A 14785-nucleotide genomic window follows, 5' to 3' on the forward strand; every position below is an offset into this window, starting at 1 on the left:
TTGACTCTCATGGAGGAACTACACTGCATACAATAAAATAATTTTCTGATATAATAGTAGACTAAGTTTCTGCCTTTAGACCTCTACTTTTCCCAGGGATGATGTAAGACAGTGTGTGAAGTGGAAAACACAGAAAGGTAGGAAGGTCTACCAAATATTCCACTTGAATCTGATGTAAACCTAATTTAATGTTGAATTGCTTTTTAAAATATTTTCCAAATTCTTTGAAGCAATAGAAATCTAGGCTTCTCCTAAGCCTTAGCAGAAGGCAAAATGAAACAAAACTGATCTATATGCAAAATCTTCTTACCTCTAAGAAAACTTTGATAGATTTTGAGCAAGTTGTCCCAGTGTTGCCACAGGGAATATTTTCAGTGACAACCCTGAAGGTCCCATTGACTGTGCCACTTTTCCCACAGTGGTCCTGGGCAGAGAGTAACATTTAAAAATATATTATTTTTACAGATATGATCAAGGTTACTTCTCACTTGCTACTGCTAACTATCAGTACCTGGACTAGTGTATATTCACAGTTTCCATTGAAGCTGAACCTTTTGTCGTCAAAGGTGTTATAATGACCATCTCCATAAACAGCACAAGTGCCCAGGCATTGATCTTTTGTACATTCCCACTTCCTATTCTTGCATACACTAGAAAAAAAGAATGAAACATTTTAATAATAAAACAACTCACTCTTTTTGTAGACATATCTGAACACTCAGTATTTGTTTGCCAACCCGTCCCTGCCAAATGCTATATTGATTCTGGCAATAAAATAGTCTTTTTACATTCTTAAAGTAAAGAACTAAAGAAAAGTTCTGTTCTGCCACCTGAATATCTCAACTGCAAAACAAGATACTTAATTAACCCTGTAGTCCTAAAGGTTTCCCCCCATTCTGTGCTTGGCCATCTGACAGATATCAGAAGGCAACTTCCTCATACTGTGTAATCCGAAACTAAAAGATCTAAAATCCATCAACTGATTAAATTTGCAATCCCAATATTTCCTTGTTCTTGTACTATATAAGGTCTTTAGAAAGGCAAATGATGGAACCAGGAATGCTACTTCTGCAGATATACTTACCAGGTGTTACAGTCAAAGTTGATCTTTTCCCCAGGCTGATACATGGCTTCATTGTGAATACATGGACATTGCTCTTCAGGAATACAACCACCATTCCCATCTAACACAAGCCCATCTGGGCACACGCAGCCAGATGTACATTGTGAGCTATACTGGAAAAGATAAGATAAAACCATAATTTTAGAGTGAAATTACCACAGTAGAAAAAAGAAGATTAAATTCTCATAAAAGGTGCCTTATATCGTCTTATTGCTGCCCAGCTTAAATAGGAGAGAACTAGGAAATAATTAAAGGATAACGGAACAGAAAAGAAGTTTTTAGCCATAGATTAATAGAATATAAATCTGTTAAAGAAAAATGTTTTATGTACACCAATCCTGATTGTTCTGCTGGAACCTGTGAAATTTAAAACACATCGGATCTTGCACTTTGTAGTGGATGATTTGTGATTGAATGGACTTTTAAAAGAAGGACAAGTAACAATTTTTTTTTCAGTTTGGCTGAGTTACATTGAAATCTGTTTATCTCATATGGTACTTACACATGAGATGGCATGTGGCTACCAAGGACTTCAAAATGCAATAACATAACTAGATGTGCAAGAAGTTCATAACTGCAGCATGGTATGAGAAAGAATCATCTCTAGCCAATTTTTAGCCTTTCCTACAGAAGTCAAATAAGTGGTAGAGCCCTAGATATTTCACTAGCTGTTACTTGAAGTAGCTGAAGAAAGGTAGACACTAATCATAATAATAAATTTGGATATTACTTATTATATTTTGATCCAAGGGTTCCATTGTTAATGCTTCATAACATCATTTCCAGGCTTTTGATACAAGAATAATGTATCTGTGCTGTAAGATTTGGAGTAGATCCAGTAGATCAATTACTTTGGCAGCAAAAGCACAGACAAAACCTGGAATCACCATCATTGGGCCATGGCATACTTACACACTGCATATCCAGAGTCTGGCAACTTTTTTGACATTCTGCTCCAGTTGTTCCTGCTGTGTTGTTTTTACAGTCAAAGTACACCAGAGGATTTTCACAGACTAGAGGAAGGAAAGAAGTGGCACAAGATTTATTCAAAAGCTGTAGCCATTTAAACCATCTATAAGTTCTTTGGAAATTCCCTATTTCAGTTAGTAGAGATTGTTGTCCCTGTTCAATCTGCTGATTAGATTCACTTCAGAGCACTGGATTCCCAAAAAGAACCCCACGAAATATTTCAGAAAAAAAGTCATTATGTAAAAAGAGGTTTGATGATTAATCTAATTCACTTCTGCCTTCTACGATAACTGTAGCACTATGACTAAGAGAGAAATGCTTCTATTAAAAATCCATTGAGAAGAATCAATTCTATGAACTATTCTGTGCAAGACACGGTAAAGAGAAAAAAGTAAGTGGAAGATTATTTTTACCTGGAGTTGGATTTGGTGCTCCAATGCAATTCAGTATTCCCTGGACACAAGTGCTGTGAGAGAGGAAAAAACAATCTATTTTTTTTCTCTCCATGTTTAACCAGACTGCTGACAAATGACTGAAAGTGCCTCTGTGAACACTTTCACCAGCTCCCTCAGTGCCCTTGGAAGGACCCCATCTGGGCCCATAGAATTGTGTGTATTTAAATGCTGTAAAAGGTGATTAACCATTTCACTTTTCATTGTAGTGGCTTCATTCTGCTCTCTGCCCCCATCCTGCAGATCAGGGGAATATGTACCATTTGTAAAAGGTGAAAATAAAGTTAAAAGAACCTAAAGTTGAAGAACTTGAAGAGAGAGCATTCTTTTGAAATTCAGGGTGAAACTGTCTTACACACACCAGACTTTAATGAGAAAATACATGTTTGAATGTTTTAAAAATGATTCACTTACCATACACGCCCATTTTCATGGACCACTTCTCCAAATGGTATAGGAGAGCCTCTGTAGTAGCAGGGGCATTTATTAGCAGGCACACATTTGCCACTGTCATCCATGTAGGTTCCATTTACACAGGTGCAGCCGTCAACTGGGACAAACTTGATGTTGCATGTGACATCAGGTTCACTCAGAGAGCGGCAGGTGGGTTGACAGGAAGAGATGGTATAGCTGTAGCTCAGGGATTTGGGACATGAGGTGGTGTATTTTGCTTGAGAGAGGAAAATAAAATAGATTGTTAATTCCAGAGGGTAAATTCTCATGTGAAAAAAAGAAATCAGAGGCAGTAGAAATAACATGTAAACAATACTGTACACCTCTGCTTATGTTGCATCTTTCATGTAAATGTATTTCTGAATAATTTCAGAGTTTGATCTGAAAAGCTACTGTACATGTGGAGTAAATGATGCATGCAAAGAAGAAAAGATTTTTTTCAAATGGAAGTTCAGAAGGAAACCTCCATTTGGTGCTGCCATTCATTGCCAAGATGCCTAAACTTCTTGAGGAATGAGACAAGGTGTCTCCCTGAATGTCATCTGGTATGCTGAAAACAGACATACTGGGTGAGCAGAATCCAGCATGCAACTACAAAAGCATTTAATTTGCAGGTGTTCTGATCGGTATTACTAGTACTGTTATTCTAATACAACACATTACCTCTGCAATAACTTGTAATACTTATAAAGCTGTAGTGAAACTCTAAGATGCACAGAAACAGATGGAGGCACTTTCAGAACAACACTCTCTTTCCTAATCAAGCCACATCTCCTGTCTATTCATATTCACTCTTGCCAGCAATGGATTGATTCTAAGAGGACAGCAGAGAATTACTTCCAGGAGTGCACTTAACAAAATCCTTTCCTCATCACTTACTGATTTATCTAGAAATTAGTAGCAAAGAATCTCTGATCAGCAATTTTTATTGATGTGTGTTCTTAGGAAATGGGGTAGTGGAGAGTACTTACAGCAGACATCGGTCCTCCATCCCTGCAGCTGGATTCCTTTTGCAGCACAAGCTCTCACATAGGCAGACAGGGCTGCGCACAGACAGTCCTCACTATTTTCACAATTACATGTGTCAAACATGCAGTTCTAAGAATGGAGAGAAAAATAAGCTCTCAGCATTGGTAATATTGACAGTCTTAAAAACCCAGTGAACATTGTCTTTCTAGTCTTATTCCTTAATCCTTCTTCAGATATGGTGACTCACAGACAACAGTAACAGCTTTATCTCTTTCTAGTCCTTATTCAAGGTTCCTGGCACAGGAAAACACAGGTGGTGAAAATTCAGTCAATTAGTTATAATTAGGAAATAGTGGTCTTAAAGGCTGTTACACATGTTGTGGCTTCTTGGTCCTCTGAACCTTATTAGTGGATATGCTGCAACGTTCTATTCACAATGTGTAGTCCAGACACATAGTTTCACCGGTGTCAATACCCGGGTGACTCCTAGTGAGAAGACTGATTTGCAACACGTTGATAGCAGAGTGATGGTAATTAGGTAATGGGTTCCACGTGGTAATTAATGAGATGCCAGGCTGATAAGATGACAATTGACTGATACTCAAACAGGCATTTGACGTGCCTTTAAATACACTATCTGCCTTACGTGTAAAACCATCCGGGAGTAAATAGCTGCCTTTTCATCGGCAAATAAGTCAGGATCTTGAAGTCAAGAATGACGATTGAAATGAAGTAATGTTACAACACAAAGAGAAACACATGTTGAAAGAAGGAAGTACTGCATTACAGCAGTGGGGATACAGACATTGCATAAGACGTGTCTGGAACAACTCCTATTTCTATTGTTTGCAAAGGGAAAAGCAGTCTGACAAAGTACCGTGTGGTAAACAGCGGGATTCACTGCATAGTGACAAGCAGCAAATGGTCCTGTGCTGTCAGTGAGCAGTCCACACCAATGCTGAGCATATTTTTCTGTGAAAAGAAAAACAATAAAAATGCACATTATTCTTTGTACTTCATTAGTCACAAACTCATGCTGCCCTGGCCTATGCATACAGTTCTGACATTCCGTCAAATATTTTCTTCTGCTGTCCTTTTTTGGGTTGTTTTTTTTGGGGGGGGTTTCTTTTTTTTTTTTTTTTTTTTTTTTTTTTTTTGTGGGTGTGTGTGGGTGTGTGGGTTTTTTGTGTGTGTGTGTGTTTTTTGGTTTTTTGGTTTTTTTGGTTTTTTTTCACTCATCTTATGGATCAAGGTCCCCAAAACCAAAGAAGAGGACTTGCTGAAGGGGATGAATTAAAGGTTTCCAAAGATGCTCCTGTAATCCACTTCTCTGACACCAAGTTGCCAGCTTGGATATCTACTATATTTTCAGTGTCCTTGCAGTTTGCTTCACTTGTGCTTCTGTCACTCTTTATTTACATTGTTACTTCAGTGCTTTCATTTTGAATGAAAATTTGTTTCTGATTTCAGATGTATGTTTTTACCAAATATGTAAGTCTTTATTCTTTTATCTTTGCTTTACAATAGGTGTGTTTTCCTTAGACATGAGCAAAAAGAAAGACAACAAATACCGAAGTTCTAAGAAGCACTCACCATTATCAATGCTGAGTGCACAAGGATTCTCAAAATTCTGCTGGATATTAGGACATGAAGCCTGAGTTTTCCATGTATTAGCAAATGCTGATGCAGTTCCTTCAATTAGTCCACTTATGACCTTGAAGTCATCAGTCTGGATGTTATTGAAATTTCCACAGAGACCTGTTGAAAAGCAGTGAAAAATTTATACTGCTCTGACTACAAAAAGATGACAATGATCAAGGTGTCCTTACATTTCATTCACTCACCACAAGTCTGGTTTTTGAAAGAAGCATCCAGACGCACAAACACTTGCATCACGGGTGTGAACTGCATTTCAACCTGGACACCAAAGCTTGTGTCCATGATCATGAAGAACGAGGAAGGTCTGAACATGGTGACATTAGCTACACATGAGAAACAAAATTGTCACTTTCTGCACAAGGCCAAATGCTGAAAACATACTACTGTTCTTTTTGCATTTCTATTGCAGTTTTTACAAATTCAGAAGTGAAATAAAAATCTGGAGGTCAGAGATATCACATGGAATCCTTAGTTATTGAAACAGAGAACAAAAATAAAATTTCTTTCTAAGCAAGTGTGAGCATAGGAGTAGTAACAGGAAAAGAGGTAAAACAGGTAAAGAGATGTCTTCTGCCTTCACTTTTGTGCTGTGATAAGGAAGTAAATCTGAGAGTAATCAAGTCAGGAGACTGTAAATTCTGTTTGCTGCTGTTTGAACCCTTGCCTGTGCTTGTCCTGCATTTCTCTATGACACTCACTATTTCAAAAGCACTCGTGTCATTCACAGTTAGAGAAAAAAACTACCTGCTGACATGGGCAGCTGGGTGTAGATGGAGTTCACAAACACACCACCGTCAGGTTTGACCTCGACGATCTGATAAGGAAAAGGAGCAAAAGGCTGTGAATCATAGAATGGTTTGGCTTGGGAGGGACTTCTAAAGGTCGTTCAGTTCCAATCCCCCTGCTATGGGCAGGGATATCTTTCACTATACCAGGCTGCTTAGGGCCCCATCCAGTCTGACCCTGAACACATCCAGGGATGGGGCATCCACAACTTCTCTGGGCAACCTGTTCCAGTGCCTCAGTACCCTTACAGTAAAGAATTTTTTAATAATATCTACTCTAAACCTGCCTTCTTTCAGTTTCTGCCCTAGTAAAACACACCTCTCCAGCTTTCTTGGAGGCCCATTTCAGGGACTGAAAGGCTTCTCTAAAGTCTCTCCAGAGTTTTCCATTCTCCAAGCTGAACAACCCCAACTCTCAGTCTTTCCTGACAGGTTGACAGGTGCTACAGCCCTGTGTTCATCTTTGTGGCCTCCTCTGGACCTGTCCCCACAGGTCCATGTTCTTATGCCGGGGACCCCAGAGTTGGATGCACCACTCCAGGGGCATCTTCCTTGAGTAGAGGGGAAGAATCCCCTCCCTGCTTGCCACACTGCTTTGGATGTAGCCCAGGCTGGCCTTCGGGGATGCCAACCATGTGTGAACAATAATTATAGTCCAAAGGCTAATAATGAGGAAGACTACAGTGATATTAATTATACCAAGATATTAATTATACCAAGATCTTTGTGATTTCACCTCCCCCTCATTTCTATTTTGTATACTTTACTAATTTTCCCTTCTAGAAAAGAATTACTTTTAAAGAGAGTTTCTTGGCTTTTTAGGGGATTACATCATCTTATTTTCTTTGAACACATCTAAGTGATTAATTGCATCCTTAACTGTTGTAATCATAATTACCAACCTTGAAGCTCATATTTTTTTCCCATCTAATTGGCAGAGAAAATAGCTTTTTTCTGCTTTGCTAGTACAATGTGTTTCTTAATGAAATTTCTCAAAGCCAAATTTATGGCTGATCTGATTTTAATAACAAAATCCACTTTTTTTCATTTGATTAAACATATCATCTACTCATCACATATGCTGAAAACCTGACAAAGAAATGCAGCTCCTTGACTCATTAAGCCCTAGTTTCTTTCCTCCCCATATTTTTATTTTGCTTATTTTGCATTCTTACAGTTTGTCCTTTATTCATGTTGAGGGTCACTGACTTTAAGCAGGTCTCAGTGTCTGTTAGGCCACACTTGCGTAGTTCTGCCAGGATGGTAAATTTTTCATCTTTACAGTCCTGAAAAAAAAAAAAAAAAAAGTCAAGTTATTTCACAGATTAACTACAGTTGTTTTCCCTATAATTTTTTTCTCTCAATTCTGAAAAAGTATTTATTTTTCTGGAGACGATACAGACTCTGTGAATTCCATAGCTTATTTGGGTGAAAATTCAATTTTGCTCTCTTTGAATCAGTAGGAACAAGAAATGTAGAATCTGGATTTTATTGATTTTATCTATATGGATATCAAGATGGAGTTCCATATTCATATTTGGTGGTTTTATTCATGACAGCTTCTAATGTTTGATTCAGTCCTACTGTAACTCTCATCTTTCTGTAACTGGTATCAATGCTAGACAAAAAATTCAGATAAAACCTGCTTCAGATAAAGAGTAACATACACTTTATTTCCTTTTACTGAATTGTTCAGATGGGGAAAAAGGAAAGCAACCAAAAAACAGAAAAAGCCCATCAAAGATCAAAATATTTTACTTACACATGTCTGTAATTAAATATTTTAATTACAATTAATTTCCTTTAAGTATAATTTTTCTAATTTTTTGAGGTTTTTTTAAATGCTTAAAAACACAAGTTAAGTGAAATGTTTTAATTAACTTTAAGTGATTTTCTGTATTTAAGTTCCACAGAAATGAAAAAAAAGTCAGTTTTATAATCTCTTTTTTTTCCCTTAAGAACAGTTACTATAATTTTTAGAGTTGTACCACTTGGCCAAACACCATATATTAGAGTAACATGGCAAGATTGCACACTAAGCAAATTCTTAAAAAAGACAGTGCTCTTCATTTACTCTCTCACAGAACTGGAAATTTTCCAGTGAGCACCACACACGGTTGCATGACATCCTAACAATTAACTGATGATTGTCATTGAAATGGCAGCGTAGCAAGCATCTGGCTAAGTGGCAGGGAATTTAATGTCTGTATGTCAGAAGTGCTAAGTTTTACAAGTGTTAATTGATATCAGGTTTTCCTTCGGTAAATCTATAATGTTTTATCACCTAGAAGCATCCTCTGAGTCCCACCTTAGAGAGGACATAGGTGCAGTCTCCGTGGTGATCATAGTGCTTCTTATCATAGGTGGAAATGTGGGAACCTCCCACTACAGAGCATGTTCCTGGGCATGACTTGTCTTGGCAGCTCCACTGGCCTCCATTGCAGGTACTGGAAGAATAAAGTTAGGTGAGATCAGTAACAGTGGTCCAGAATAAAAGGACATTTAGCGCTGTTAGGTGCAGCTGCTTTGCTGTTGCTTTTCCCTTCAAGCTGTGGTTTGACACACAGGTTTAAGAGTTCCCAAAGTGCGGTGAACTTGTGATGCAACATGTTAAAATCCATGACTCTGGTAACCATTCTCCTTGCTTATCTAATTGTTTTCCTTCTTTGGACAGGTGAACTCTCCAAAACAGGTTTTGCATAAATAACTGTGTGGGTTTTTTCAAGTAACATAAAGCACAATGACAAGTTAAAATATCTTCTGAAGGGGGGGGGTGGTTGTAATCCAAATGTATCATAAACTAATGAATAAGAAAAGGTAACTCCACATATGTTCCTGATGCAGACTGTGTCTATTTTCAAAGCTGATGTAGTAGAGCACAGGTACAGGATTAATAACTGTGAAATCGAGTTTGTATTGTGTGATCTCTTGTTTTCTTCCAGAGAAAATTAATATTTGCAAATACGTTAATGACTACAACTTCATTCCTCTTAGAATATTCCAAATGTTTGAGCAAAATAAACAAAAAGGAAGCATTTTAATTGACTGGTGAGAAATCTAAACATTGTAAATCCTTGCCTCGATCACCATGAAATAGAGTGCAAAGCTAGCTATGGCTGTTGCTAAATAAAACAAATAATGTTCTTTAAGGGTGCTTTGGAAATGTAGTGGTCAGTTAAATACACATATCAATTACCAATGATGCAATTGCATATAATAAAATATTAAACCCATTAAACATATGAGAGGAAATAGTGAGTTAGAAAAGTAACAAAGGTTACCAGGTCTGGCATGGCTCTGAAAAAGAAGTTCCTGTAGCATAGGTTTTGCCATTGTAAATACAGGAGCACTCCTGCTGGGGAATGCAGCCAGAATTGTTGATGTCATCAAATACAGTCCCTAGATTAAAAAAAAAAAAAGAGAGAGAGAGACAACACCTTGATCAATTAAAGAGGCATTTCCTATGCACCACTTTATTTGTTACAAATCCTAAATATTTTCTTAGCACAAGACCTGCAGTTGTTGTGAGTGGACACACCAGTGTTGAGGACCACAGGACTGTGTCAGTTTGCTTAGTGAAGGATTCAACCTTTGTATTCTTAAATTCCACCTGCTCTGAAAGAGGGACTTGTAGCACAGGTGGCTGGTTGAAAGATTGGTCTTCATCTGTTTGCTGTTCTTTTTTCCTGCTTTCTGAATATTGCACATGTATTGGCAATTAATTCAGACATCTTTTCTCAGCTGACACATGACAAATGTGTCACTTGCAGCTGTGAAAAATACAACTATATGAAGCTTAAATCCCATGGAACCTACCCAAATCCTACAGATAAGCCCTTATTCTTTGAGATCAGAGAACTGAGTACTTAACAACTTGCCTGGGGGGCAGAAACAGCCATCAATACAGTGTTCTTCACAAAACAGGGATCGTTCAGGATTCATGCATGTATCAGCACAGGGGGAGTTGCACTCCTGGTACTGCATGTTGTAAGGACACTTCTTGGCTGAAATTTAAAGGAAGAGATTTTATTTTTCAGTCAAAATTATTTCTAGTTCAATATACATGCAAATATTTATATCCATTAAAATTTTTCTGCTGGATTACAAAAACCCACACCAAACAGCAAATTGACCACTAGCTCTCAAAATTGCAAGTTTAAGCACCTAGATCCCTATTTTACAGTTGAGATGTGCATTCCACGACTCTGGTGCTGAACTGGCTCAATGACTGGATTTCTAGGGACAGCAAGGTTACCTCAGGAAGCCAGCAAGGTCTGTTTCTACTGAAGGCTCCCTTCTCTATGAACACCTGTACTGCTAGTGAAATGTGAGACTTAAATCCCTTAAGCTTTAGTATATTTGCATTTTGAGATACCATCCAGACAAATAGCACCTTATGGGGTTTTGTTTTGGAGCAAATGCTGGTGACAGTATCAACAGCTACCCACCATAATCAAGTATATGTTTAAATCAATACAAACTCATTGCTACCAAGCAAGAGGAGAGAAATAGGTGATTAGCCAGCTATACACTTGTGAAGATCCGGTCAGTTAATTGAGAACCACAAATGTGTCAGCCACAATGAGGAAAGGAGACAGGAATACAAGCAAGCAAGTAAGCAAGTATGCCTCATTTTTCTTTACTGTTTCTCCTTTATTTACTTCCTTCACTGTCCCAGTTCATTAAACTACACTTTCACTCACATTAGAGTATCCATGTTAGTGTTTTGGTAGTGTTTAATTCAGTTTGCATTAAAATCCTTAGCTCTTTCGCTGAAGTCTTCAAGCTGGAACTTATATATCAGAATTTTCTAAAGAATTCAATCTTGAACAGCCTGTAACTCCTCCTGCATCCTCAGCATTATTTGAGAGCTTGTTGTTTGTTAGATACTGAGCATGAAGTAAGGCTGTCTCCAGTGGTACTCACGGCACAGTTTCGAAGTTCTCCAGTCCAGGGGCTGCCCACCAGCATGAGCACACTGCCGGGAGTACTCAGCAAAGGTGTCACAGATGCAGGAGCTGTTTGTAGAGTCTGCAGAGCGGCACAAGTCATCTTGGCAAGCCTTAATGTAATCTTTAACATCAACTAGGTCACTACATTCTGCAAATGCAGTGCTGGTCAATGTTTTCTCGCATATGTCATCCTTTGGAGGAAAAAAAAATAGACAAGTCTCAGTAAATAGAAAGAAGTAGGAGTGGGGTGTGAAGGTTTTGGTATTGTTGTTTTGTGTAATTATTATGTAATGGAATCTTATGGTCCTCTTTAAATTGTTGTTGTGTGGGGGCCTTTCCTATTGACCTGTATGAAGTTGTAGAAGAGAACAGATAAATTTGAAAGAAACATAAAAAGTATAGTCAAAAGATCCTTACGAGATTATCAGGGCAGTCATATGTTGGGATAGAAGTGGAGTCTTCACAGTGTTCTGTTGGCCCATCCATTTTCTGCAAGTTCCCAAATTGCAAGGCTGTCATCTTAGCATCTGTAGAAAAGAAGTTTAATAACAAAGATCAGAGGTTTTTGTTCAAAGCAAATGCCTGTTATCTTTTTTTTTTCTCTCAAGAATTTGGGTCAAGACTGGCCAAGGCAGTTAGCTCCCTTAAGCCCTTAAATGTGATCATCACTCCTTCCAAAGGAAGCACTACAACCACTACTTCAATTTACTTTGTACAGCACCCTGGAAAAAGTAAACATTGGAAAACAATTCTCAGCTTATTACATTTAGATGCACACTAAGATTTTTCCCAAAATATAACAAACTCTTTTCAGATTCTACTGAGCCAATACAGGGCAGAGGAAAAAAAAAAAAGATTTAAACAGGATTTTGGACAATGGAGACTGTTGTAAAACAAGGTTTAGGAATTGCTCAAGCTGGGAGTAGTTAAAAAGATAAGATCATACAAAGTTTATGCAAATCAGCAGGGAAATGTGGATAAATTGATTTTGAGACAAAAAGAAACAAGAGATGTACTGTCTAGAAAATATAATTGCCTTTTGTTTTATTGAACATATCTCTATATTTATTTATCTTATTAATGAAAATCTGCTCATTTTTATGGAGTTACCCAATTAGTTTTACCAGCATGGTGTACAACAGCAGCATGCAAGAGATATGCAATCAGTTGTTACCACCAGTAAACAATACGTACACTCAAAGTATTAACTTATATAATCTGATCTCTCTAGTACGTATTTCTAAATAGAGATTGAATCATATTTTATGGGCAAACCACTTAACAGGATGGGAAAGAGGAATACTGGTGATGTAAGAGCCTGTTGGAGATCCCACAAACCAATTTTTTTTAATTTAAAACACTTACTGTTTGAAACAAACTCATTGTATATGGGAAAGCCATTGAAGTCACCACAAAGTCCACAAGTCTGATTGGCATATTTCTCATTCAACTCCATCTAAAATGAATAGAAAGTTGATAGAAGTTAGTATAAATATTCTAAAGTATATTCAAGACCAGAGAAAATGCATCGGCTGTCTCAGTATTTCCTGTTAGATCTGTGGAATTTTATTGAGCCATTTAATTCAAACGTGAAGGGTAGACTAAAGAGCTTAGATTTGATTGCAGAGTCCAAGCTATTGATACTATTGACACAGACTTCAGATTTCACTGTACTATCTATACTGTTCTCGGCCACTTTTTATTGATTCTTCAGGAAGAAAATCAAATCTACAGAAAACAGTGAAGGCATAGGAGAGTGAGATTCTGCTAAAAATATATATTTGAAGGGGTAATTAGGCCCTCTAATAATACCAGTAGGTAAGGATATAATGAAAGTGATTTTTCATCCTGTTTTAAACAGATGCCTGCTATCCACTAGGTATAAATCCATGTAATGCTATTTACTTGTTATTATTACCTGGATACAAGCCTATCTTTACTAAGAAAAAATTGCTCAACAGTATGAGAGGACAGTAGCAACCCCCTGAACAGGTAGGGACAGGCCTAATCAAAGATCAGCTCTGTTCTCTGAAGCAGTAGACAGGTCCAGGAGCAGTTCTTACCAGAATGCTGTCCTTTTCATTCCACAGTAACACAACACCGATTTTGCTGACAACTTTCATATAAATGCTGCTCTTCTCTATCGTAATACCAGATTGACTATATGGCAGTTGAACTCTGGGAAAAGGCAGAAAGAATGCTAGTTAACTTCTGATCCAAATGTTTGATAAGAAGAAGGGAAAGTCTTATGGTATCTGGCATCTGTAGGGATTCTAAAATAGTGGGTTTTGGGGAAAGAAAAGCAATTACAAAATAAGATGGTCCAACGTTTTCAAATATGGATCTAAATTTGGATCCAGCTTCTCAGAGCATTTCATCCAAATTTCATTTTTGAGGAAATCCTTAAGGGAAGGATTTGTTTTCTCTGACAGGAATTATTAGCATTTCATTCAGTGTTTGTGTTGTAAAATTGTCAGATCTGTTGAAGAACACATAATTGTTTCCCCTCAAGCACACCACAGTACTTGGCAAGACAGGAAGGAAAGGAAAAAAAAAAAAAAAAGCCTGTGGATATCCAAGACGTGTTGTGAATGAACTTACCTGTTGCCATCAACCATGACAGCACCTTTTGTTAATTCAGCAACCACACCTTCGAGTTTCATGGTGATGCGGTTGATTGTTGGAGTGTTGGCCACCACTTCACGCCTCATCTGGATGTTGAAGTCCTCATAGGGAGCGTTGCAATGTGAGGCAAAAATATAATTACAGAGCCCAGGGAAGGTGAATATGTCCCCGTCAAAGGTCTTGAAGTGGAAGTTGCCCCATGTGCTGCACACACGGCCATTGTGAGCAGGATTAGCAGCTGTGAATTAAAACTGGCTGTTAAAGAATGGCTTAAAACCCCCAGCATTCACATGGGGAAAATCAACTTGTCCAAAGCTTCATTTTCTCACTAAATGTTTTTTGCCTGCCTACCTACCTCCATTTGTTGTTTTCTGTCTAACCACTATACAACTGTGTTTTCATTCATCACTCATGCTATATGTGTTACTCATATACCCTTATAAATTATTATAGTCATGTTCAGCTAGAGCTTAATTAGTCACCTCCATTTCAGTTAAGACCATGCTTTAAGATTATTTCTAATCACCATGTTTCTCCTCTGAATTATCCATTACTTCCTTTATCAGTACCTGTTCCCATTTATATTAGTTTTCTGTCTATGCCCCCTAAAACTGAACACTTAGTGAATACATTTTGTTTCCTTTACTTACGTGTTACTGCTAGATTTGTCAGCAGTGATGGGATGAAGTTCAAGTTAGCTGAAATTCTGATAGAAGCTAGGGAAAAAAAAAAAAAAAAGAAATCAAAAGCCTGTATAACAATACCTAAATTTGCATGTAAGGATAGACCCAAGAAGGA

General features: G+C 37.7%; 1 protein-coding gene across 1 annotated transcript in view; it reads right to left on the bottom strand.

The window, feature by feature from the left end:
* The window catches only part of LOC136363080 (mucin-5AC-like), a 34821-nt gene extending 20255 nt beyond the window's left edge, over positions 1 to 14566 (bottom strand). The window contains exons 1-21 of the mRNA XM_066322167.1: positions 14557 to 14566; positions 13964 to 14225; positions 13426 to 13540; positions 12728 to 12818; positions 11780 to 11889; positions 11337 to 11553; positions 10289 to 10414; positions 9692 to 9809; positions 8719 to 8857; positions 7586 to 7696; positions 6370 to 6439; positions 5811 to 5948; positions 5560 to 5724; positions 4844 to 4938; positions 3969 to 4095; positions 2959 to 3214; positions 2506 to 2558; positions 2036 to 2136; positions 1085 to 1236; positions 512 to 650; positions 311 to 424 (exon numbers count right to left, since the gene is read on the bottom strand). Coding sequence (XP_066178264.1) covers positions 311 to 424; positions 512 to 650; positions 1085 to 1236; positions 2036 to 2136; positions 2506 to 2558; positions 2959 to 3214; positions 3969 to 4095; positions 4844 to 4938; positions 5560 to 5724; positions 5811 to 5948; positions 6370 to 6439; positions 7586 to 7696; positions 8719 to 8857; positions 9692 to 9809; positions 10289 to 10414; positions 11337 to 11553; positions 11780 to 11889; positions 12728 to 12818; positions 13426 to 13540; positions 13964 to 14225; positions 14557 to 14566 — 2709 coding nt within the window. The remainder of the gene's footprint in view (positions 1 to 310; positions 425 to 511; positions 651 to 1084; positions 1237 to 2035; positions 2137 to 2505; positions 2559 to 2958; positions 3215 to 3968; positions 4096 to 4843; positions 4939 to 5559; positions 5725 to 5810; positions 5949 to 6369; positions 6440 to 7585; positions 7697 to 8718; positions 8858 to 9691; positions 9810 to 10288; positions 10415 to 11336; positions 11554 to 11779; positions 11890 to 12727; positions 12819 to 13425; positions 13541 to 13963; positions 14226 to 14556) is intronic.
* Between the last annotated feature and the right edge of the window lie 219 nt (positions 14567 to 14785).

Source organism: Sylvia atricapilla, chromosome 6 (assembly GCF_009819655.1).
Source record: "Sylvia atricapilla isolate bSylAtr1 chromosome 6, bSylAtr1.pri, whole genome shotgun sequence".
Taxonomy (NCBI): Eukaryota; Metazoa; Chordata; class Aves; order Passeriformes; family Sylviidae; genus Sylvia; species Sylvia atricapilla.